General features: G+C 51.9%; 2 protein-coding genes across 2 annotated transcripts in view; one reads left to right on the top strand and one right to left on the bottom strand.

Annotated features, from left to right (window-relative positions):
• The first annotated feature begins 316 nt into the window (after positions 1-316).
• Lrpap1 (LDL receptor related protein associated protein 1) lies at positions 317-14,651 on the top strand. Its single transcript, XM_031341366.1, has 8 exons — positions 317-589; positions 3,598-3,742; positions 7,019-7,140; positions 8,054-8,174; positions 8,623-8,781; positions 9,990-10,072; positions 11,006-11,182; positions 12,580-14,651. Exons 1-8 carry the CDS (start codon positions 377-379, stop codon positions 12,640-12,642), a joined length of 1,083 nt encoding a protein of 360 aa, XP_031197226.1. The 5' UTR covers positions 317-376; the 3' UTR covers positions 12,643-14,651.
• A 5,255-nt stretch (positions 14,652-19,906) lies between these two features.
• Positions 19,907-24,225, bottom strand: part of Dok7 (docking protein 7) — a 31,242-nt gene continuing 26,923 nt past the window's right edge. Inside the window, exons 8-10 of the mRNA XM_031341971.1 lie at positions 23,800-23,842; positions 20,356-20,508; positions 19,907-20,037 (exon numbers count right to left, since the gene is read on the bottom strand). Of these exons, the coding sequence (XP_031197831.1) occupies positions 19,907-20,037; positions 20,356-20,508; positions 23,800-23,842 (327 nt within the window). The remainder of the gene's footprint in view (positions 20,038-20,355; positions 20,509-23,799; positions 23,843-24,225) is intronic.

The following is a 24,225-nucleotide window of genomic DNA, read 5'->3' as shown; positions in this document are numbered from 1 at the left end:
CCGCCGCTCTTCTTGCGTGATTACGAGGAATAGGGCGGTGCGTAAGGGCGCAGATGAGACCGAGTAGCCCCAGTTCGGCCGCAGGGCCCGGCTTTCCCAGCTTCGACTTCCCAGAGGAGCCCAGGGGTCCGGCTGGTGAGCTCTGAAGGTTGCAGCCCCAGGGTGAAAATGCTTTGGGATCCTTGTTGTCTGTCGACGGTGGTCAGGGCGGAGCCAGAAACCAAAAAGTGGGCAGTCATATGGGCGGGGCCCGGGGTGGGCGGGATCGGATTGGGAAGGGAGGCGGGTCCTGGATGGGACCTATTGGTGGGCGGAGCTTCAGGTGGGCGGTCCCACAGGACCCAGGCCTGTCAGTCCGCTAGCTCTGCAGAGGAAGATGGCGCCTCGAAGAGAGAGGCTCTCTACGCTGCCCCGGCTCCAGCTGCTAGTGCTGTTGTTGCTCCCGCTGCTGCTTGTGCCCCGGCCCATAGCAGGCCATGGCGGCAAGTACTCGCGGGAGAAGAACGAGCCCGAGATGGCCGCCAAGCGCGAATCCGGGGAGGAGTTCCGCATGGAGAAGCTGAACCAGCTATGGGAGAAGGCCAAGCGGGTGAGCGGGGCCAGGGAGACGCGCGGGGATGGGGGCGAGGAACTGCGTGTGAGCGAAGGAAAGCAGGCCCCTGATCAAGAGGCCAGCATAGCCTCTGGGACCGGGAACGGTCTACCCTTCGTACTGCCCCCCCCTAAATGTCAGGTGGGCCCATCTTGACCTCACTTGTAATGAGAGATCCAAAAACCCAAGAGGAACTTGGGGCTGGTTATAAGGGGCTGTGCTTGCCTTACAATTCGGGACCCCAAAGAATGAATGATACCCACCCTTCCTAGCTGTGCATACCTCTGCCCGAAAGCCAATTTTCCAAAGAGCCAATTATTCAGATGGAGGTAGCCCGGTGCTTTCTACATCGGATCTGGCTTGCAAGTCTTTTATCTGTATTTACTCCAATGAAAGAAGAAAAACAGGAGCCCTGAGATGAGACAGTACAGAGACAGCAGAAGCCCCAAGTTGCTAGTGGAGCTGGTTATTTGGGTAAAGCATTTCCCAAGGGGGTTGGGATTCCTTAGTCTAGGTAGACAATACACCAGACCTGGGGAAGGCTGAAGTCAGATTTAGCAGCCATGCTAATCTCTCTTCCTTTTGAAATGGAGATATCCAGAGCCTGAGGGTGGCCTGGAACTTGAGTCCCCTCCCTAATTACAGTCCCCAGGACTGTACCTGGGCTTTTGTTTAGGTATTTATTCATAAACCGACTGTCTGAGCCAGCTATCTTCCTCAATAGCTAGGAGAGAGTAGCCCTTTAGCCCTCCAGCTTACTTAAAACATTCCTGAGTTAGGGAGGAGAGTAAATAATTTGCAAACTAAGAGTAAGTTTTAAAAGAAAACTGGAGAACTTTGGCCCTGGAGGATTAGGGTGGAGCGGTAGCTGGGAGGTTGGCTTCTGGGGACGGGGAGAGGTACCTCACAGACAGCCCCACCGGTTAGTGCCCAGCCAGTGTCTTTGAGAGACTGCTGCAAGAGGGGGACAGTGTGCCATGTCCAGCCTGCAAAGGTTTGGGACAGCCCTGAGGCCTGGAAGAGCAGTTCAGTTTTCTGGAGAAAGGGACCAGGAGCACAGCTGGGAGTGGATGTGTGAAGCGCACTGGAGCAGTAGGAACCATCTAGAGTAAAAAGGCTTGCTGTCCCTGACAGCTATCTTCATTTGCCCACTGTGATGAGTGTGCACAGAGCTCTGCCATACTTTTTCTTCAGCATCATACACGATAAACTGCAAGGATACCCAAGGGATAACCCAGTAAGACAGGATGGGGCCATGAAGACATTCCCAGATATCATCCAAGACTGTTGGGAAAATGTAGTCTGGTGTCCATAGATCTTGGGATCCGTTTTGCTAAGAAGGTGGCCCCAAGTCCTCCACATGCACGTCCAGGTAACTTTCATCCTCACTCTGTGCCTTCGTGGTCCCTGGGTCATCTGCCGTCACCACTGGTCTGTGGCAGCATCAGATTATACTTCTCCTGATTGTCCATAGTTCCAAGTCACTGTTAGGATGGCTGGCTGCTCTCCTCATCCTGTTTAGGCCTTGGGCTGCATGTCCCTCTAGCCCTAAAGTTCTGGAGGGGATGTGTGTTCACTTTTTCTGCTGAATGGAGGGGGACGATCTTGCAGTGGCTTCCCTTATATAGGATGTCTTGTGTCTACTCCCTCCACTTCCAAGGAGTCTAGGCCTCGAGGACACAGGTTGAGTTTTGCTGCTTCTCCTTCTAGACATGGAGGCTTCTAGCTGGGTCCTACCTGCTAGGTCACCTCAGCTCAGGGGGAGAGCACGAGGTTCTTATCTTTCATGTAAACTTTTGGGATGGGCCTTCTGGCCTTCGGGGTGGTGCAGTTATCAGTGCAATCAGTTCCCGCCCCTAGGGCTTTGGGTAGATAAGGTGCTCACCTGGGCCTTTCCTGGGTTCTTGGGGCTTCTCAGTGACCTTCCTTCACCGTCCAGGAGAGGTTTTATCTTTGGAGTTTATCGTGTATGATACCGAAGAAAAAGTGTGGCAGAGCTCTTTGCTTCGTCCCATTCCCAATTCACCTTTAGAAGAGCTGAGGTCTGTCTTGATACCCCAGGGAGTGGAGGCGGGTATGGGAGAGCTCTGCAAAGGCATGGAGCTCACCTCCATCTTGTGAGATTGGGCAATTTGAGATTTGGGGTGCGGGGGGCTGGGTATTGCTTCATGGCAGTCCAGCCCTACGTGCCCTGACTCTGGCAGTACCCGGTTCCTGTTTCATAGACATGCTTAGGATGATGGGCTGTGAGCCATTTAGTGGAGGACTTGGGGCACGTCTGTCCTGATTTAGTGATTTGACGTGCCTAATGTGTTGCAAGATGAAGATTCCTGGGCATTGTGGGTAGCAAAGGGCTCTCCTTGGAGTTTGGGTAGGGAAACCTCTGCAGGTTACCACATATTCTCAGAGACCCAGTTTCGTCCTCTTAGACAAAATGTATTCAGATTACAGGAGCTGGCCTCTCAGGTCCCCCAGGAGTACAGTCCTTCTGACTGATTGATTTTGAGATTGGACCCTTCTGTGGTAGTATGCCTACTATGTACAAGACCCTGGATCTGGTCCTAGTACCTCAAAAAAAATATGTAAGATATTTATTGACTATTTTTTTTTATAAATTTAATCTTCTAGTATGTGGTAATTCTTTTTTCTTTTCCTACTTCTTATAAAAATTACTCATTTCCTCACCAAGTCCAGCCCTTTGCTGGTGTATCCTTTACCTGGTCCATAGCTCCTGGTGTCAGTGGGAAAGATTTGGCACCCTGCTGTAAGAGGCTACTGAAAGCCCTTGGCCTCCTCCTGGACCTGGGATTTCCAGACCTTGCCTCAGCTATATCTCTAGCTGGGCTCCTGACATAGGGTGTCAGTCTTTGAAGTCCTTGTGTGTCTTATGAGTGACTTCTAGCCCTGTCTACTCTGAACTCCCAGTTCCCCTTCCCCTAGGTCAGTCTTGTTGCCCATGGTCCAGCACACAGCGGCTTATGGCATGTCTCTCCTTTCTTGGGCAGCTTCACCTGTCTCCCGTGAAGCTGGCCGAGCTGCATTCTGACCTGAAGATACAAGAGAGGGATGAACTCAACTGGAAGAAGCTGAAGGTGGAAGGCTTGGATGAGGATGGGGAGAAAGAAGCGAAACTGGTCCATAACCTCAATGGTACCTTCCTATTCTCATGGCGGGGGCAGCCACAAGCCCCCAGGCCAAGCTGAGGGACAGGGGACATTGTGACAGCAAGTGCAGCCTGTGAGGTGGCTCATCTGAGTTCAGATGCCCTGGGTTGTATCAAAAGCTCCTGTGCTGCTTTATGAATGTTGGGAGGGAGTCAGGGCTGGGGACTTAGTACATTGATGCTTAGACAACCAAAGGAGCTGTTTTGTCAGGAAGGAGACATAGGATGCTGCCAGCCAGATAAGGAAGTAGGCCTGATCTCAGATCAGAGATGCTGGCAAGGCGGGTTGGAAGCATTTCCTTGTGTGGACATTGAAGATGGGCAGTCTCACATGCCCTATGTATTGTGTACACTTAGTGCACACATGGATCTTTGGGTCTAGAGGGTAGGTGTATGCTCCACTTGGATTCTCCTCCCATCCTCCTCACACTTTCAGCCCACAATCAGGCATCATGTACCAGCCTGTGGCATTTAGGACATAGCCCATAGACTGATCACCAACCCTTCTGCATACCCTGGGCATTGAGGTTCTACCCAGCTCTGCCACCCACTGGCTGACCAGCCGCACGTTTGCTCCCATCACCACCACAACCCCACTCCTTGTAACACACTGCTTTCCACATGACCTAGGCCCGCCCTGCCTCTCATGGTAGTCCCAAACTGAGTGTAGTGTCCCCTATGAGGTACCACTGGTGTGCAGGGTGGGTGATGGGAGTTAATGTTGGCTGGTATAAGCAGCTGAACTGTAACAAGGGTTCATACAGGCAGCTTCCTCAGAACTAGCCCTTAACTCTGCTATGACAGGAGCTGCCCTTTATAGCTGTCCCTTCCTCAGGCTTGATGCTGAATGTGGAGTTGGCCCACCAGGAGAGGAGGCCAGGAGCTGCCAGAAGGAAGAAGGCAGCTAGCTCTGCAGAGATAGAGTTGGGCTCAGAAATAGAGGAATGCAGAAGACCAGGAAGAGAACTAGTGACCACCATCCTCTGGCTAGCCAGTGTCCTGGGTGGGGTTTAGCTTCTTCCAGCTTGACAAGGTCTGGCCCACATAGAACACGATTTTCTGTCTGGGTGATGCTTCCCCTTCCCTGGCGCTGGTGGCCCTGTGGCAGCAGACCTAACAGGATTAGGAGCTGACACATGAAGTTGACTCTTCTAAGTACTTGGTGGAGCTCTTGCTGCTGGAGATGGATGCTTACTGATGCTGGCCACCTTCTGGGTGTGGTCCATGTGGGCCCTCCCTTCACTGCTCAAGTCATTGTCAGTACTGACCCCACATCTGGCTGGGGTGGGGAGGTGGGAGGGTTGAGAGGGACCATAATGCAGAGTCTAGACCCAGAAGCTGGGTGTAAGAAACAGATGCTGCTGGTAAGCATATGAAAGGTTGGGCCCCCTAACTGTAACCAGCTCTACCGGGCCAGGCCAGATCCTAAAGGGCTAGTCTCATGGGAGCTGCCTCACCTAGACCCTTAGCTCCTGTGCAAGACCCCAGATGGACTCAGTCCCATGGGGCAGCTGTTCAGGGACATGCCCACTGTCATCCCCAGGGCTACCTCACTCCCCAGGCTGAGCCTGGGCACTGCAGGGAACTATATGAGATGCTCAGCTCCCTGGGATTCCATTTCATATCAAGCTTAGCACTTCAGGATTCAGAACTTGCTCAGTCTTAACTCTAAATAGGCTTGAGCAATTTGCCTATGGGCCTGATGGAGCTTGTGTTCTCCTCTTCTCTAGTTCTCCTCCTACCCCGACCCAGCTCGGGCACCAGGGCTACCCAGGTTGGGCGTGACAGCTCTTTTCCATGGTAGCAAGCAATGAGCAGGCTTGGGCTGGGCAGCAAAGCTGCAGAGGCAGTGCCAGGCACTGGCTCTGAGGCTAAGAGGTATCTGAGCATACTGATTTTACTGCATTGCTGAGGCTGCTCCCGAACTCCAAGACTCAAAGCATTCCTCCTGCTTAAGCCTCCTAAGTAGCATAGTTTACAGTCTCAAGCCACTGCCCACTTTTAAAATAGCTTTGTAAGACCTAAATTAGATCTAATGGAGTCCAGATCAAGTCACAGTGTATGCGCCCATGCTGCCTGCCTGCCCACAGATACCTCCTGACCCCTCAGTAGAAGTGGCTTTCTGTGGTCATCAGAAATGCTACAGACCAGTCTGGGAACACATGCAGGACAGTGGCAGTGCACTGCATGCCTCACAGCACATTATCCCAACTCTGGGGGGAGCAGGCTTGGGGGGAAGAGGCGGGTTCAAGCTTCCAGGCACCATCATTCTTGGGCCTGGGAAAAAGGTAGCCATCCCCCAAAGACAGGCACAGTCTGAGCACAGGGACACTTGCAGGGTTGGCTATGACTGAAGGAACAGCGTGGGGAGGCTGCACTGTGTGTCCCCTGACCTACTAGGGAATGGAGACTACAGTGCCATGTGGAATGGCCTAATGAGAGTTGTTGGATGAAGGCCCCAAGAAAATACTGGGGATCAGTGGGTCACCAGCTTGGAGATGACAGAGTAACACAACAGAAATTCTGTACCCTTTCTAGAGAAGACAGGGTTACGGGTGAAGGACAGATCCCCAGCAGCTAAGCAGAAGTTAGTTAGGCCTAGGAGTCTCTCTCGGCCCTTAAGAGCAGGGATCAAGCAAGCCTTCTCTCTCTCAGCAAGCAGGCATGGGTGGCTACACGTGGCTTACAAGTTCCAGGGTAGCCTGGCTGGCATGGAAGTTAGAAGACAGTCATTTTTGAAGTCAGCTAGCAGGTTTGCCCAATATGTGTTGGTGACAAAAGGTGCTAAGACCTCCAGAGTGGGCATGCATAGAGCCTGGACATCTCAGAGGCTAAATGCCTATTGGCCAGCCTCTCCTGGCCATCACCCTGATGCCCAGGAGACTGCTCAGTCCTGGTTTTTTTTTTTTGTTCTTTGTTTTTATTTTTATTTATTTATTTTTATAGTTGTTGGTTTGGTTTTTGTATTTTGCTGCCGTTTGGCATATGCCAGAAATGGAAGCATCAAGATACAGTGCAAACGTCAGCCCATACCCTCCCTGCCCATGAGCTCCTGATTCAGGTGGAACCCGGGATGCCTTGCAAGTCCCTGGCCTGGGCCCCTAAGCTGGCGTGTGTCCTCCCCAGATCTCATGTGGCCACTCATGAGGGAGGTGAAAGGAATCTTTTAGAAAATGAGAAGCAGACTCGTCATAGGCTCCCGTGGCAGCTTCTGCCTATTAAGGGAGACAGTGTCAAATAAAAATCAAATGCCCCCTCTCTAGTCATCCTGGCCAGGTACGGACTGGATGGGAGGAAGGATACCCAGATGGTACACAGCAACGCACTCAATGAAGACACCCAGGACGAGCTGGGGGACCCCAGGCTGGAAAAGCTGTGGCACAAGGTACCACTTGCCATTTTCCCCTTATCTTCTGAAACTTGTGTCGACTAGTGGAGAGCTAAGATGTGGGGCTGGGGGTGAGGGGTCTCTGTCTCTGCTGTCACCTTGCTGCCTCTTCTACACTAACTCAGGCTGCTGGCTTCACCTCGAGACATGATCTGGTCTCATGTTCTCCTTGCTGGGAAGTCTGAGCTGTCCTGGTTGGTTACTCTTGTTCAGCAGAGCTACTCCAAGCTGTCAGGATTGCAGTCTTAGATGTGCTCTTCACAGCGTGTGGCTAAATCATACAGTGTCAGGTCAGGTAGCTGTGTTTCCTTTATTTTATCTGGTCTGTGGCCCTGCTTCTGTGTTTAGGAAAGGGGTCCTCAGCTGTGTACAGATGTTGGTGTGGGGCTCTTGATACTGTGATTGGGAAAGTGGGCAGTCCTGGGTCTGGCCCGCCTTTGCTTTGTGATGCAGACCTAAGCAGAGAGCACAGATGTGAGGTAGACATTGGGATATGGCTTTGGTTCAGTGCCACAGGCTAGCTTGGTCCAATTCCTGGGATAGCCTGTCTGGGTTACACTGATCTGGTCCCTGCTGGACTATCAAGATGGCTCTGCTGTTCTCAATATCTACCCAGCCAGAAGAGTTAAGCAGATGTAGGCGCCTTCCTCAGAGTCCTTCCCTTTCCTTCTCTGGCCAGCCCTGTCAAATCGGGACATCGAGGAGAAGAGACACTGCCCATCAGGAGCTTCCAAATTGATTTTTCTTTTCCTGGTGCACATACCTAGGAGAGGGTCACAAGGCTTGCAGGGCATGAGAACAGCCCCAAGTTCTTTGCCCTGGAGCAAGGGTGCAGCTGATAAGGCACCTGAACTCCTCAAGGTGTGCTGATGATGGGACAGACATGGTCATGCAGGCTGTTTCCTCTTAGGCAAAGACATCAGGGAAGTTCTCCAGTGAAGAACTGGACAAGCTGTGGAGAGAATTTCTGCACTACAAAGAGAAGATCCACGAGTACAATGTGCTGCTAGACACACTGAGCAGAGCTGAAGGTCCGTGCGCCCATGCCTGTGTGCTCTGGGCACAGCGGAACACAATCGCCTAGGATTGTGGGGAGGAAAGAGGGACACTTTTCTTATGTTTCTACCCATGTTCATGAATACATACGGGTTGTATATCAGTTGGGTTACATCAGTACAGCTATACAGATGGCTTCTGGGGTGACTGAGGTGCCCTGATGTAACCTAAGCCAGCCACCATGAGTTCTGAGTAGTATGACCTTGCCAAGTAGAGGGCCTGAGAAAGTAGGAGCCATTAGGAACCATGGAGACCCCTGGGGCAAGCCTTTGGGTACAGATGCTGAGACATCCGCCCTTAGATGTTCTGAGAAAGCACATCCATTAGCTAGCTCTGAGGGCTGCAGACGTATGGCCTATGGGTGGACTTGGAGCCCTCTTGGCTACTAGGATGCCAGTAAACGCTCTGTGTCTTGTTCCACAGAAGGTTATGAGAACCTTCTCAGTCCCTCGGATATGACCCACATCAAGAGCGACACCCTGAGCAGCAAGCACAGTGAGCTGAAGGACAGACTGCGTAGTATCAACCAGGGCCTAGACCGTCTGAGGAAGGTCAGCCACCAGGGCTATGGCTCCACCACTGGTAAGCCCTGGGGACAGGTGCATGGGCCTAGGAGTACCTAGGAGACTTATCACAGTCAGTCATTGTCTGTGTTAAAGAGTGGCAAAGGTGAATTTTTGAAAAATGTTCTGGGCTGGCCATCAGCCCTGTCACCAAAATTACTTTGTAGTAGTAGCAGAGTGGCTCTCTATCCAGACTGTCTTTTTAGCCCAGGACTATCTCTGAATCCCCTTGCCAGTGGGGGCCAGCTTTGCCATTGATCCCATGCTGGCCTATGGCCCTTGTATCAAGCAGGGTGGCAGCTTCTGCTACAGTGACAACTTACATGAGTGATAGAGCCAGGCTCGATGTCTATCTCTGGGGATCCAGGTGGCAGTGAGGTGGGAGTGAGGGGATGGGGGGAGGGTGCCTAGTTTTGTGTCCAGCAACAGTCAAAGTCCTACATGCACAGCCTTAGACAGCATGGACCCAGGCAGAGCCTCCTGGGGAGCATCTGCAAGGCCTCACAGGCATGGTGTGCTCTTGTGGGGCTGGGCTCGGGGACTGCTGCGAAGCAGTCTCCCTCTCCAGAGACTGCTTGATGTGGAGATGACCGATCTGTCTTATAGGCCAGCTCTGAGGACTTGCTGTTAGGTTAATGGGGCTATAAAAGGGAGCCTTTTCAGTGTGTTGGGTGTCACCACTTTCTCTAACCACTATCCTGCCCTCCATGGATCATCTCCTAGAGCGCTGCATCCAAACATTCCCTTGGCTTCTCCGACTGGCCTGCCTGTGGGAGAATATAGGCCTAACTCCTGTGTTCTCTGGAAAACCAGGATTCTCTTGAGTCGTGGGCAGGGGGGGCCCTGTGGACAGCAGGATTTTCTGAGACCAGGGAACCTTGCTGGATGGCTCTCTGTTTGCCCCAGTCCAGGGATCATGGGAGCTAAAAAGTGAATGGGCAAACTTCAGCCTTGACTTGGGGACAGCCCGCCCCAGTGCCCAGCTGGATCTTCATGGTCCTGGACACGGGTAGCAGGTGCTTCTGGGTCTAGAGGATGTGACCCCTTCACTGCCGCAGCTGGGTTTCAGTCGAGCCACATTTAAGCTGGTGAGCACAGACCAGGTACTTAGTGCTCCCAAGATGCAACACACACTATTCCCTCGGGCTGACGGGCCACTTGGCCCCAGCACCAAGGTGTGTCCTGCCATGCCACCTACCCAGACAGACAGCCCTTGCTCTCCTGCAGAGTTTGAAGAGCCTCGAGTGATAGATCTGTGGGACCTGGCTCAGTCTGCCAACTTCACCGAGAAGGAACTGGAGTCGTTCAGGGTAAGGAAACTGGGAGGCAAAGCTGTGTCGCCTTCTGTTGGGGTCTCCAATGGGATCGGGTTCTCTGTTCCTTTTCCTCATCGCACAATGCGCTCGTGTTTCTGTCCTGACCCTTTTCCTTCCCACCCTGGCCTCTGCAGTCCTTGTCATCCTGGTCGGCAGTCATGTGGTAGCAGGTGGGCACACACCTCTCATGCCAACAATCTCAGCGCTTCCTGTGTACAGCATGGTGGGATGGTCTACCCTGCTCTGTGCTGGGAGGTTCTGAGAGGGGCGTACGGCCACGGTGTCTGGCCAGAGTGTGCACTAGGGGTGGAGCTCCAGGAAGCTGATGGGGGGATTTATCTTCTGAACAGGGTCATTGAGAGTTACTTGCTATTTAGGGTAGGATAGGACATGCTTGGGACCTGTATGGTCATCTAAGGCTGCTCTCGGGTGTCTGTACCCAAAGAGCTCCAGAGGTGGCGTTTCTGGAGGCCACCACGGACCTCCCAGTGATCACTGGACCCATGAGGTAAAAGGGAGCAGGCAGGGAAGATAGCAGTAGCGTCTCCTTTGTGAGACGCAAAGGAGCCCTAAGGAGCAGGGCCAGTGAGGTAGACATAAGACCATCCTCATGAGGGTTTAGCTTTTGTGGCCCTGGGAAGAGACCTTAGATCCCAAAATCCAGCCTGCCTTAGTCATGATCTCCTGAAGGTGGATGATGGGTGACCACTTGGAGTCAGTGGGAAAGTCAGTGGTGTCCAAGGATGGGAGTTCAAAGGTCCCTGATGCTACCAGGTTCTGGTGGACAATCCCTGTTTAGAGACTCTTAGCAGTCAGCATGTGCCAGATCTCATGGAGCTGCCAGCCATGGCCAGGACCATCACTGAATAAGAGACAGGTACCTCAGAGCTCCATGCTGGGGAAGACTAAGTTCCTGACACCTCCTAGGAGGAGCTCAAGCACTTCGAAGCCAAAATTGAAAAGCACAACCACTACCAGAAGCAACTGGAGATTTCCCACCAGAAGCTGAAGCATGTGGAGAGCATCGGTGACCCCGAGCACATCAGTCGCAACAAGGAGAAGTACGTGCTGCTGGAGGAGAAGACCAAGGAGCTGGGCTACAAGGTGAGGCACGCCATCCTCCACTCCTGTCCTTGCACCCCAGTCCTACCCTTGGGTCTTAGACACATGACCTCCTGACTCAGGGAAACACAAATGCAGTCCATTGGAACCGTGAGTGGTCGGGTACTCAGCATGGGAGATGCTGGCACTGCCAGCGGACATCGTGCCTGTAGACAACATGTCAGATGTACATGCCTGTAGACATGGAAGACAGCCAGCATTGTAGCATCCAGGGAGCTGTTTCCTGGCCTGCTGAGGTGCAGACTTGAATCTCAGGCTGCCCACACTGGGATGTGACATAGGTGGCCTGCAGAGGCTGTGGGGTCACCAGGACCCCTTTAAGGAACAACCTCTGGCTTAGTAGAAGCGGAACAATACGAACAAGTAAAGGCACGCCAGCTGTCTGAGCAGTCCCCACACGAGCTAGAAACCCCTGAGGACCCAGCATACCTTGCCTCTCTGGAAGGATCTGGGCCTGTGCCCAACATGGGAGATTCCCTCCTGTACCTTCTCAAGTTGAGCAGAGTGTGTTAATCATGCAAAAATAAGTAAACTCTGAGAAGTGGGGTGGTACATAGAACAGCAGGAGCCTGAATCCCTGAGGCTCAGAGGCCCTTGATGGGTTATCACAGGAGCTGGGGGGGGTTCTTTTTTTTTTTTTTTTCTCGAGACAGGGTTTCTCTGTGTAGTCCTGGCTGTCCTGGAACTCACTCTGTGGACCAGGCTGGCCTCAAACCCAGAAATCCTCCTGCCTCTGCCTCTCAAGTGCTGGGATAAAAGGTGTGCATCACCACTGGCCAGCTTGGATTTGGGGGTTTCCCCAGGATTCAAGAACACTTTTGGCTGCCCCTGGCCGCCAAGAGACTTATTGCAATGAGGGACCCTGTGAATCTGGACAATAAACTAGTGGTGCCGAGACCTCATGGTATGCTTTGAGACCTTCCAGTTACTGACGTCAAACTACAGGCCTCGTGAAGGGTAGTGCTAGAGCAGCTGTCACTGAGAACTCATCAAAACCACAGATCAAGCCAGGTCTGTCTGGTAGGTCAGTATGGCTCTTGGTGCCCTTGTGGGATTAAGGGGTCAGAAGTGGAGTTCTCTGTAACCCCCTGCAGGCATCCACCGTTGTGAGGAAGAGTCACTGCCTTCGTGGGCCACCACAGGGTCTCCACAGTGTCATTGTCTTTTGGGGTGATCTGCTTCTGGCTGTTTGTTTTTTAGCATTCCTTCTGTTTTTGAATCTGCGCTGGGCTCTGTCTCCTCACTTATGACATGATCTGAGCGGCTGTGTAGTGGAAGATGAGCCAGAGTGTTTAGCACTGGTTTTCATCAGTCTCCTGTGATCTCGTGATAGCAGGCTTGCCAGGGTGTCCCCCACTGACAGGTGTCCCCTTATACAGGTGAAGAAGCATCTGCAGGACCTGTCCAGCAGGGTCTCAAGGGCTCGGCACAATGAGCTCTGAGGACCAGAAACCTCCAGCAGTGTACAGAGAGAGCTCTTGAAGACACCGGGAGCTGTCAGCATGTCATCGGCTTGCGTAGACCTGTGGTGACTGGTGTGGCTGATCACAGTGGCAAGGAGGTCCCCTTGAAATATCAAGCTGATCCTGCAGTGGCTGGCAAGGACTTCTTTTCTCTCAAGCAAGTGTAGCTGTCACCGCCCTGGTTGAGGGCCTTGGGTACAGCTACCAGTGAGATATGACTGGCCTCCGTGCCGCAGCAAAACAGTTTACATTGAAATCACAGAAATCTGCCTGCCACTGGAAATGTTCTGTACAGAGTCCTTAAATACATGGCAGGGTTTTGAGCCATCGAGTCCTTGCCTGGTATCTTGAGGGATGGGTCCATTGAGCCATGGCAAAGTTACAGATGGAAGGGGGAAGGGGAAGATTAGTCTACCCGCTGGAAGCATTCCCTTCCCCACCTCACTTCCCCTTCCCCCCTCTCACTCCCTGAGGGCCTGACCCCAGACAGTTTTGTTGTTGTTGTTTTTTGTTTGTTTGTTTTTTCGAGACAGGGTTTCTCCGTATAGCTCTGGCTGCCCTAGAACTCACTCTGTAGACCAGGCTAGCCTCGAACTCAGAAATCCGCCTGCCTCTACCTCCCAAGTGCTGGGATTAAAGGTGTACGCCACCACTGCCCAGCCGATCCCAGACAGTTTTAAATCAAGAGATTTCAGGACAAAGATGGCAGAGGTGAAAGCCTGCAGGTCTTATAGGTGGAACGTTTTCTGCCTCCCAGAAGACCCTGATCAGCTTCCATCAGATTCAGTATCTGATGCCTCACACAGACTAGCCAAAAGTTCGGCCAACCCCAGAAGCTGATACTGAAAGATCAGGCCATTGAGTTGGTTAGCTGCTGAATCTCAGATCAAAAGTTGAAATCTGCCTATCAGGAGGATGCAGTTAACCAAGTTTAAGAATATCAAAGCTGGAAAGAGGTTCAGTGAATAAAATGCTCATCCAGCAAGCTTGAGGTCCACAGTTCAGATCTGCAGAGCCTTGGTGTGTTTACTTGCCTGTAGTGCCAGCACTTGAGAGGTGGAGAAAGGACAGCCAGGGCAAGCTGGCTAGCTATCCCAGTCAAAGAAGCAAAGGTGGAGCATGGTAGGTGAAGGCACTCTCCTTTTGATGTGTGCACACTTACATGTATACCTATACACAAGTGATCACTCATAGATACTCCTGTATGGGCGAAACCTCCAGGGCATCATGCAAGAAGCCTTTGAGTTAAGGACAGTACCCGCAAGGAACGGCAGGCAGTGTGGCTCCCTCACCCACGCTGTGTCTGCCACCATCCAGGCCAGCTGGGATGTGTCCCTCCCAGCACCAGTAAATATCTTCCCAGAGCCCTTAGCAGTGTCTGAGGCCCAGAGAAGTTCTTGTTGCTAGGGTCTCAGCTCTTCCTTTCACATACTTGGGAACCCACCAAGGCCTCCCGTACCACACAGCCCAGCGGACTGGGACGACGCTGGGCCCCAGACACCAGGCTCAGAGTCAACTGCAGGGGGAATGCCTGGCTATCAGATGCACCTTCACGAATGTTTGTCTGCATCCCTAGAGCCAGGGGCTGTGACTGCATTCTAGGGCTTAGAAATGGGCACGTGGAAGTAAAATGTATTTGTAGCAGTACACAGCCCAGCGAACCATCTCAGCAAGTGATGTAGAGCCCACAGCTAAGTTAGGGAGAAAGTGTGACCTATGTGGGGGCTACCTGCTTCTGGAGCTGACCTCTAGTCAGGAGGCCACTTCTGACTAAGCTCTCAGAGGCCAGACCCTACAAAGCTCCCTGGGAGAAGTTGAGGTTCTGGCTAGCGGTGCTCTGCCACCTAGAAAAGGTGACTGAAAGCCCCCAGGCTGGCAGGTCATCAGTCACCATATGGCGAAGAAAAACAGGTTCATGCAAGTTGTCCTCTGACCATGCGTGCTATGGCACATGAGTTCACACAATGAATAAAATGTCTTTTAAAGCATTCTGTCTGGGAAAATGACCTGTGTCCTATTTATCCAACCCAAAGGTAAGGTCCCACGAGCTCAGGGTGGCTCACAGTTAAAGAGTGACAGCAGAAAGGAGCCAGCAAGTCAGTGGGTAGATGGCATAGATGCTGGATGTCCTGTGGGGAGACACAGGGATGCAAGGACCTGAGTGGCACTTGTAGATTCAAGAGAGGCAACTGGGTTGAGAAAAGAGTGTCTTCATAGTAAAAGGAACTGGAGCCACTTGGTTCACTGGGGAAAATGAAGGTCCCCTTGCTTCAGACACAATGCAAAATGGATCATAGGCTGTGTGCAAACCATGCTGATAAGAACTAGAAGATGAGCCCAGTGGTGGTGCCGCACACCTTTGATCCCAGCACTCAGGAGGCAAAGGCAGTCTGAGTTCAAGGCCAGCCTGGTCTGCAGAAGGAGTTCCAGAAAACCTGTTTACCACAAAAAAAAAAAAAAAAAAAAAAAAAAAAAAAAAAAAAAAATGTACAAGATAGCCCAAGAAAATGGTTTTCCTGAAGTTAGGCCAAGCTCTTAAATGAGCTAAATGATTTACTTAAGGAAAGTTTGTTGGACTTCATCAGAATTGGGATCTGCTCAGTAAAAGTTCCACTAGGAAACCAGCAGAAAATGAAGGGCTCAGGCTTAGTTGCCAAAGTGCCTGTTTAGCATGTGCAGAGCCCTGTGGTCATTCTCCAGCACCTCATGAACTTGGTGTTGTTGCACACACCTGTAATCTCAGCACTGGGGAAGTGGAGGCGGGGGATTAGAAATTCAGGTTATCCTGGGCACAGGAGATCTTACATCCAAAAAGGAAATATTTGTAGTACATCAGAAATGGCTGACCTAAACTGCATAGAGAATCATCCAGCTAGTTCTTTTTAAAGAGCAAAAGGATCACATAGACTCTTCACCGGTGAAGATAGCCACATGGCCAGCAGCATGAGAAGGGGCAGCTAGCTTGGATGGGTGGTGGGGAATTTCAGATTCTTCCGTGAGATGCTCCACTCCTCTGAGATGACAGAGGGCAGAGTCTCCAGCCATGTAGGAATATATATGCATGTGTATGTGTATGTGTGCACTCACTCATGCAGTGGAGTGTGCAGTGGTGAAGCCACACCACTCTACCATACAACCTGTCCTAAGACAAGAATATCATAGCAAGTTCATTCCTAGCTGTCCTAGCTGTAAGCAGCCTGATTGAGCAGAAACGTTAGAGGCATAACGTATGGTTGTGCTTGTGTGCTGGGACAGCATCTAAATGTGTGAATCTCAGCACTGTGCTGAGCTAACACAGCTGAATGCAAGACAGAATTAATCTCTAAAGATGGGTGCCAAAGCGTAAGTTATGCATCGCTTCTTCAGTTCCTGATGCTCCTGAAGATGAAGGCTTCAAGTCAAGGAAGAAAACATGGGACCTAGCCCAGGAGAGGTGCCTGAAGGCTGTGATACCAACAGCAGCCAACAGCTCTTCACCGGGATAGTTCAGAAGCTTGGAGTAGAGACCCACCACAACTAAAGCAGTGTTGAACATGTATGAACGGTGGTTGCCACACCCACTCCAGTGGAGTCTGTGTGACGAGTCCAGAAGCTTGGCCGCAGTACTGAGGCAAAAAGTTCCAAGAAAACTAGTCTCCTGAAGGTCCTTGGCGTCCCCTAACACAGATGTGGTCCAGATTTGTCCTTGCGATAGTTGATGGAGTGTCTGTGTGCTTTCTTTCTGTATTGTTTTATTATAGGAATAGAGGTGCCCCCAAGGAATGATTTGACTCATAGTTAAGTTAGATTGTCTGTTGTTTCCTGGCCCACACCAGTGTTCCAACAGCCTAGTCAATGCTGAGCCGATTTCAAAGAATATTCAGACAAATTGCCTCCAGCGTTGTAAGAGAGATAGTGAAAGAAATCAGGCATTGAAGTTTACTGGCAACAAAGTAAATTTAGAACTACAGCGGAGTCCCTCCCAGGAGCTAGAATAATGTGTTATTCATGGTAAGGTTGGTAAGAATGGGAGCCCCTGGTGCATACTTCTCATAACCCAAAAGATTAACATAGTTGGGTGTTTACCTGGTGATGGGTTATAACCGTTCACACCTGGCTGCTAAGATCAAGCTGACTTTTGAGGGGGCTGACTTTGTTGTGGCTGCCGCCTGGTTCCTGCAAATTGCCTTGACTAGTGTATTATCAAACTTCCTTGTCTCTTCTGTATTGACTATAAAAGTCTGATGCTGCCGGACAGTGGTGGCGCACACTTTTAATCCCAGCACTTGGGAGGCAGAGGCAGGCGGATTTCTGAGTTCGAGGCCAGCCTGGTCTACAGAGTGAGTTCCAGGACAGCCAGGGCTATACAGAGAAACTCTGTCTCGAAAAAACAAAAACAACAACAAAAAAAATTCTGATGCTTACTTTGAGAAATTACACTCAGATTCAGCACTCTCTTGTGCTCCCATCTGTTTGTCACTCGACGACTCCTTGCCCACCTGAGAACCCTGATTCTCCCTGGGGTTGAAGGATCGAGGCAGGTGGTCACAGGAAATTGCATTCCAAGGATAACTGTTTAGCAAGGAGAGAAGAGTAGAGATGCTGGGCATTGCTGCCCTGGAGTTCTCGGTCACGTGACCAGAGCTGCATTCAGCAAGCACAGGACGTGGGCACACAGGTGGCATAGACCATCCTAATGGCTCACGTGAAGAATGGATGGGCTGAACCTAGACTGACAGATGACCACATGATGGACATGCTCGTACAGTGACATAATAACAAGAAATCTTCAGACAGTTGTAATTGGAGGCTGGGCAGGGGTTGCTATCTTTGGTAACAAGTCTCCTAGACCTAGGTGCTGGGTGTGTGGCTAAGCAGGAAGTATGCTTGCTTAGCACACATGAAGCCCTGGTTTGGTCCTTAGCTGCATAAGTTGAGCGTGGTAGTGCAAGCCTGTATTCCTGATGCTCGGAAGATAGATGCAGGAAGATCAGAAGTTCAAGTCATCCTTGGCTAAATGGTGAATCTGAGGCTGGCCTGAGCTATATGAGATCCTATCTTGATACCAAAAAAAAAAAAAAAAATGATGGCAAAGATTAGCAAGTGTCCGTCTATGCTGTCTTAATAAACAACCCAATGTGAGAAAGCTAAAACTACAAGCAGGACATGCAGAGGGGCCATTCTGAGTCATGGGGTTGTTGGAGTGCCTGAGAATCTGTTGTTCCTCCGATCATGAGGGAAATGAAGATAGGAGAAGCACCATCACACACCCAGACAGCAGCAGGCACATCTACCCAGTCCTCCAGACGCTCAGCTTTGACAAGTGAGGAATAAAAATCTGACAAAAAAAAAAAAAACAAAGACGTGCACCTGCTCAGCCTCCAACCACCAGGGGGCAGCATCTTGTAGCGGGACAAGCCACCTGAGCCTCCATACCCATGTGTAATGTCCAATGGCCCAGCAAGGTCCACATGCACAGTGTATTACCAGATACGCTGGGTCTCAATGGCAGTGTGGCTTCTCACAATGATTGATGGCAGGTGGGCAGGGTGGAAGTATGGCTTCTCAGTGTATTGAGAGAAAAGCAATGCCTACTTAGAATGTCATTTATACAAAATAAAAATGTTGGTGTGTGTGTGTGTGTGTGTGTGTGTGTATGTTTATATGTATGGGCAAATATGGGGAGGTCTCATAATCACGTGTGTGCGCACTTATGTGGAGGCCCAAAGTTGATACTGGATGTTTTTCTTAATTGTACTCAATTTGGGACTGTCTCTCTCTGAACCTGGAATCCACCACTTCTGCCATATCTTGCAAGCCAGCTTCCTCCCAAGGAAGTTCCCCAAGTGCTGGGATGACAGAGGGCCACCGCACCTGCCTGCATTTTTGCGAGCACTGAAGATCTGAATTCTAGTTTTGTTTGTTCTGAAAGAGTCCTGATTGTTCCAAAACACACCACGTCAACCAGGCTGGTCTCAGATTCCTGGCTGTCCTTCTGGCTCAGCTTCTCCTCAGCTGGTATCACTGATGGACCCCCACACACACACTCAGTTCCTAAACCTTTAACTCCCCGAAGACAGTCATATATGAGGAGCCATGTCAGCAGGCATTGATGCCTTTGGGCTAGCCAGTGGACACCTGTGGGTGGCCTGAGCTACCTGCCAACACCAGGGGGACCTTGAAGGAACAGGATGCGTCTCACCCCAACAGTCAACCACAGACAACTGGACATCCAGTGAAGTCCTTGGAGGAGGGAAAGCAGAAGAGAAAAGGATGTGACTGGTTTCTTGGAGGAGTCCCTGCCAAAGCTTTCCCCCATAGTGCTAAAGGCAGAGCAGGAGAGCTGCCACCCCAGAAACTCAGTCCTGGAAATATCAAACAATAGGGACATCTATAAATGCCATCCTGGCCCCACCATACATGCCCATCCTTAAACCCCTTGGCTCAGCAGCAAGATGTTGTTCCCATCCAGTCCAGGGCACAAATCACAAGCAAAAGACCTCACAGCTTTGGAAAACAATATAAATTGTTAAAAATATAACAGTGGAGATTTAAAACCATGTACCCGACTGCTGAAGTAGGTCCCAACAAGATGACAAGTAGAAACAGACCTGTCCCCACCATGGCCTTCATCCCAAGGTACAGGGACTTGCTCAAGAGAGACTGTAGGAGAAGGAGAGGGAGGCTGCAGTGTCCCAGCCGCAGAGCCAGTCAGTGGCACAGCAGTGGCAAGTCACAGGTCCCTCTGAGGACAGGACCAGTGCAGAGTCCTCTGCTAGTGCAAGCTGTCATCATGGTCACCTCGTCCGGGATGGTACAGCCTGCATTCCAGGCCTGGGAGACTTTCCATTTCCATGGGGTGGCTTAGCAGTGCTGTCGTGGCAGACACTGTGGCTACTGATACCTGGAGATGGGTCGCTTGGTGGCCCCATGTAGGAGAACTTATTCAAGTCAAGTCTTGGCCACCAGTGAGGCAAGAGGCCCTGCTGGCAAAGAGGGGGCTGCTACACAGCTTTCACACATCGGAATGAACTCATATGGTATGGGCCCAGAACCTACGACCACTCATTCCAACGCACAAAGGCCAACCACAGCCTCCAATGCAACAGGAGGTCAAGACTCAGCTGCAATGACTGACCACCAGAGTACACAGACAGACCAAGGCCTCTTGCCCCAAAAGGCCATCACCCACAAAAGTCTGCCTGGCATTGTTGGACAGTCCGGCTGGCCAGGTGCTCAGCCAGCCCCAGCCTAAGCTACAGCTTCAAGGTCCCTTCTTCCGCTGCTCCAACTCCGCCAGTCGTTCCTCCCGAGTCTGCGCGTGCCGGATCCCGACACGATGTGCTGTCTCTGTAGCTGCGATGTCGATCTGGGCATAGCGGGAGGTGCTGGCCCCTGAAAGCAGCACGCAGTGAGTGGACCTAGCAGGAATATCCCCAAGCCCAGCTGCCCCTGCTCCAGCCTGCAGGTCCCTCTTCTCTGCAGGTACCTCAGGTGATAGAGCTAGTGGGCACTCTGATCCATCTCCATTCCCACCCCCAGCAATCCTGTCAGCAGCACTGGGAGATGCGGGGAGGAGCTGAAGGTCTTGGTTGTTTGGGAAGGTCACTTACAGTCTCTGAGGAAGGGCTCTCTAGCCAGGGCTGGTGCACCTGAGGCTCAGGCCCCAAACTAAGATCACAACTACCCTGTGAGGCCGTGGTTGTAACCCACCTCGCACACCCCCACTGGCCCCTGGAAGCTCTAGATCCATGTAGTGCAGCTGCAGCCTGGAGGTGGGGCTGATGGGGATATTCACATACGTGGGTGTCTCGCTGTGTGGTCGCTCAGGCCCGGGGCTGTCAGCAGCCACAGGCCCTGGAGATCCTATGGAGAGAAGATCTCTGAGATGTAGCTGGAGGTATATGGTACCCCCCAAAAGCCACTCAACAGAGCTTCCCCACCCCTCACAGGCCACTGCCCTCCCTCCCCCCACCTTCCACTTCACCTTGGAGACCCTCCCCAGTTCTCCCATTCCCACTGGGGCCAATGCTGGGATCCTAGCACTCAAACACTACCCTCTACCTGGTCCAGGAACTCACCCCTATGGATCTCACAAGGCCTGTTCTCTGACCCTTCAAACCTCATCTTACATCCTCCCAGGCATCTTCTTGAGTGCAATGTCTCCTGTCCTGTCTCTCCAGGGCCAGCATATCCCTGCTGTCTCTGCCTGACTCTCTTCTCTGACCTACTGCAGGCTACTGCAGGAGTAACTCCCAATAGATTGGGTAATTCCCACCAGGACCCCTCTGTGGGTGGGGCACAGCCAGAGTCTCCATCTGTGTCCCCAGCAAAATGGACACCCCCCCTCTCCAGGATAACTCAGCAGTTTGAATTCTCTTTTAAGAATCCACCCCTACCCCTGTCCCATATCCTAGCAGTTGATGGGTAATGTGTGCATAGTCCAAGGAGCAAGAGACCCTCCATGCCCAGCAGGTGGGACTCATGGTAGACTTGCTGCCAAGTGAACTGTTTGAATGGGCTCCAGTCCCTTCCCTGAAGGCCCAGGGACCCTGCACACAGCTGGCAAAGTCAAGACCTTCCTCTGGTGGCACTCTCATAATTGTGTCCCTATGGGGTGGGGGACAACCACATAGAATGGTACACAAAGTGCCATTTCAGAGTGCTAAGCAGGAGCAGTCACTCCTTTGTCCTCTATTCCAAGAAGTCACAGCCTAGGCACTATGAGGCTGATGAAATCCCTGCCCCATAGCACATAGCGCATAGCTCATAGCGCATGGCACATAGCACATAATACATGGCAAGGCTGCAGAATCTAGTTCAGGGCTGGGGCTCAGATTGGGGACATTGAGATCCCCTCAGGTAAAGCTTGTCTCTGCACCCCAAATTCAGAGAGATGCCTGGTTCTGCCCATCTATCCCAGGGATGCTGCCACCCTGCTATGACCACTGTGACACAGCTCCACCTGAAGATTTCAGTCAGGAGTTCCTCCCCATCCCTGCTGCCAACATGGCTACGGTGGTAAGTGGCAACCGTTTGCTCTTCACAGAGAGACCGAGGTAGAGAGGCCTTCCCAAGTCACATATCCATCAGTCAGTTCAGCCAGAAGAGCCCCCCCAGGGTTGTGGGGATGCACACTCTGACTATTCACTGAAGCAAGTGAGCAGCTCTGTCCCAATTCCTCAGCCTTGGGGACTCCAGGGCAGACCCCCTACGCATCCTTGTGTGCATTCTTGGAGGTCTTAAAGGCCTGTCCTGTCCAAGCTATGGTGAGGTTCATCTACTACATAGGGCCACGTGAGACGTCCATTTACTGGCCTCAAATCAGGGAGCTGGCTTTGCTTGCTCACAGAACGTCCCGTCTTAGCCCTTGGCAAGCAAAGGCAGGCTCAGCACTTTCAATCCCCAGGAAATCTCTGATCTGAGGTGAAGGATTTCTGAGACTCTGGTGCATCTGTAGCACAGAGAGTCCATCCCAACAGAAGACACCCTCCCCAAGGAGGCTCAGCCAGCAGGGTGGAGGGACAGCTAGTACCAGCTTGCACTGCCTGTCGGGCAGCAGGGAAGTTCCCCCTGGGACTGGGTTGGCAGGCTGCAGAGGCAGCATGGCTACGGGAAAGAGGAGAGGGCGTGACAGGTCAGCTCTGGGTGGAGCCCTAGGGTCTAAAAGTGAGACTGGAGAGGCCAGGCCTCAGCATGGAGCCTTTGAAGGCAGAGGAGGGAGAGTTGGGGCAAGGTTCCAGGCCTCAGTGGGCTTGAACGTGTTTCTCAAGTCTGGGCACTCTGGACTGGATCCATCCTTTTCCAAGAGGAACAAGGAGAGGCAGGAGAAACCTGAAGCCTAAACTCAGGGAGATAGACGGAAGGTTCAGAACCAACCGACATCCAAAGTCTTAGACTCCATGGGGTGCCTCCTCTCTAACTAAACTCACTATCTTCCCAAGGAGGCACAACCAGCTGCTCAGGAAGGTGTGGGCCTCCCATGTCCCATGTCCTTCCCGGTACTTTAATTCAGTTTTAGCTTTGGCCAGCATCATTTTAAGACTCAAACACTTAAGTAGAGCACAACAGACAATGGTATCCCATTGCCTAACCATTTATCTTCCTGCAGCTGCAGGCTGATCCCCTGCTATAACCTGGCACATCTTTGGTCTTGGTCTGGTCCAGAGCAAACCTGCATGTCCCTCATCAGAGTCATGTGACCCCGCCCTTGTCCTCAGAGGGAGAGGGCGCTGTCCTCAAGTGGTGCCTCCTCCATCTACCTTTGCTCCTAGAGTGGGGTATCCACCATACCCAAGTAAAATACTGGCAGCCTTAGAGATGTGGAAACAGAGGTAAATGCCTGAACAGTGAGGGCCAACTGTGCTACTACGTGATGTCAGGGAGGACCCTGGACCAAAGACACCACAAGGACCCAGAATTCAGGCTGAGAAACCAAGACATAAAACCCTAGCCACAAATGGAATTGTCAAATCCTGTTGACCAGTGTGCGGACCCTGCCTGCCTGTGGCCCCACTGCTTCTTACCACACTGCCTTCTTGGGTCTGATTGGGCTCTATCTTACCTACAGGACCTTCCAAAGGCACCACTCAGCTCTGAAAAAGAGAGACCCAGGGATCTGTGGCACCCACTGATGAGGAGACAAGGGAAGGAGTATCTCTGGTCTCCAGCCACCTGGCCCAGGGCCTATAGCTTCTCCCAACCCTCGAGGGTTGGCCCTGTCAGGGCCATGCCCTCCAGCTTTCCTCTGCTGACAGCCAGGCTTCTTCCAAGGACTCTCCTATCCTGGTTGAGTCCTCTGACATTCTCCTCTTCTGCAAACCTGTCCTGAAAAGCTGGAACCCCTGGGCCAGTTTCCTTGTCCTATGTACCTTGCTATCTGGTACATACTTAGGGCTTGGACCTAATCCTTCAAATCACTCCTGAGCTATAGACCATGATCCAGCTGTCCACTGTCCACTCCTGTCCACTCAGTCACTCCCCAGAATCACTCATCTATCCTCAGCTCACCACCTCCCCCTGATCACCTCTTCCAGGCTCCCCGAATGCCACTGTTACCCCATTGCTCATACCCTTCCCCATCATACAGGGATATCCCCTTAACTCTAAATCCTTCATCCCTGCACTGAGTGCTGGGATCCAAAGCCAGGTGCCTACCTGAATGCGTCCCAGTGAATCCAGGGGAAGAAGTAGCCATGACCTAGACCAAAGACAACAGCAGTCAGTGTATATATCCTGCTCACCCTTTGCCCCACCCCCTGAGCTCCAAGAAATGGAATGCTAACTCCAAAAATGACATAGGTCTGAGGATCCGGACCACCCATAACCCGAAGAGACACAGCGTCATCCTGCAGAGCCCTTTGTTCTTAGACCCCATAGCCCTGACAGTCCAGGAGACAGCTGAGGCCAGGGGTGTTCTGAGGAAGTTTATACACAAGGGTATAGACTTCTAGGCTACTCCCTTCTAGCTTATGGTTCAGCTAGACCCCACTGTCCCTCACCTGAGTAGCACATGATTGCAGAACAACATGACCACGTGGCCCACGGTGTCCCTGGCCTGCTGTCCCATACCTTAAAGAGCCC

This window comes from Mastomys coucha, unplaced genomic scaffold (genome assembly GCF_008632895.1).
Source record: "Mastomys coucha isolate ucsf_1 unplaced genomic scaffold, UCSF_Mcou_1 pScaffold22, whole genome shotgun sequence".
In the NCBI taxonomy this organism is placed as follows: Eukaryota; Metazoa; Chordata; class Mammalia; order Rodentia; family Muridae; genus Mastomys; species Mastomys coucha.
This window is presented reverse-complemented; position numbering and strand designations above follow the sequence as displayed.

Coding starts and splice junctions, on each gene's coding strand:
- Lrpap1 (XM_031341366.1), top strand. CDS start 377: ATGGCGCCTCGAAGAGAGAGGCTCTCTACGCTGCCCCGGCTCCAGCTG. Junction 3,743..7,018: donor ACTGGTCCATAACCTCAATG/GTACCTTCCTAT, acceptor CCCCCTCTCTAG/TCATCCTGGCCAGGTACGGA. Junction 10,073..11,005: donor AGGAACTGGAGTCGTTCAGG/GTAAGGAAACTG, acceptor GACACCTCCTAG/GAGGAGCTCAAGCACTTCGA.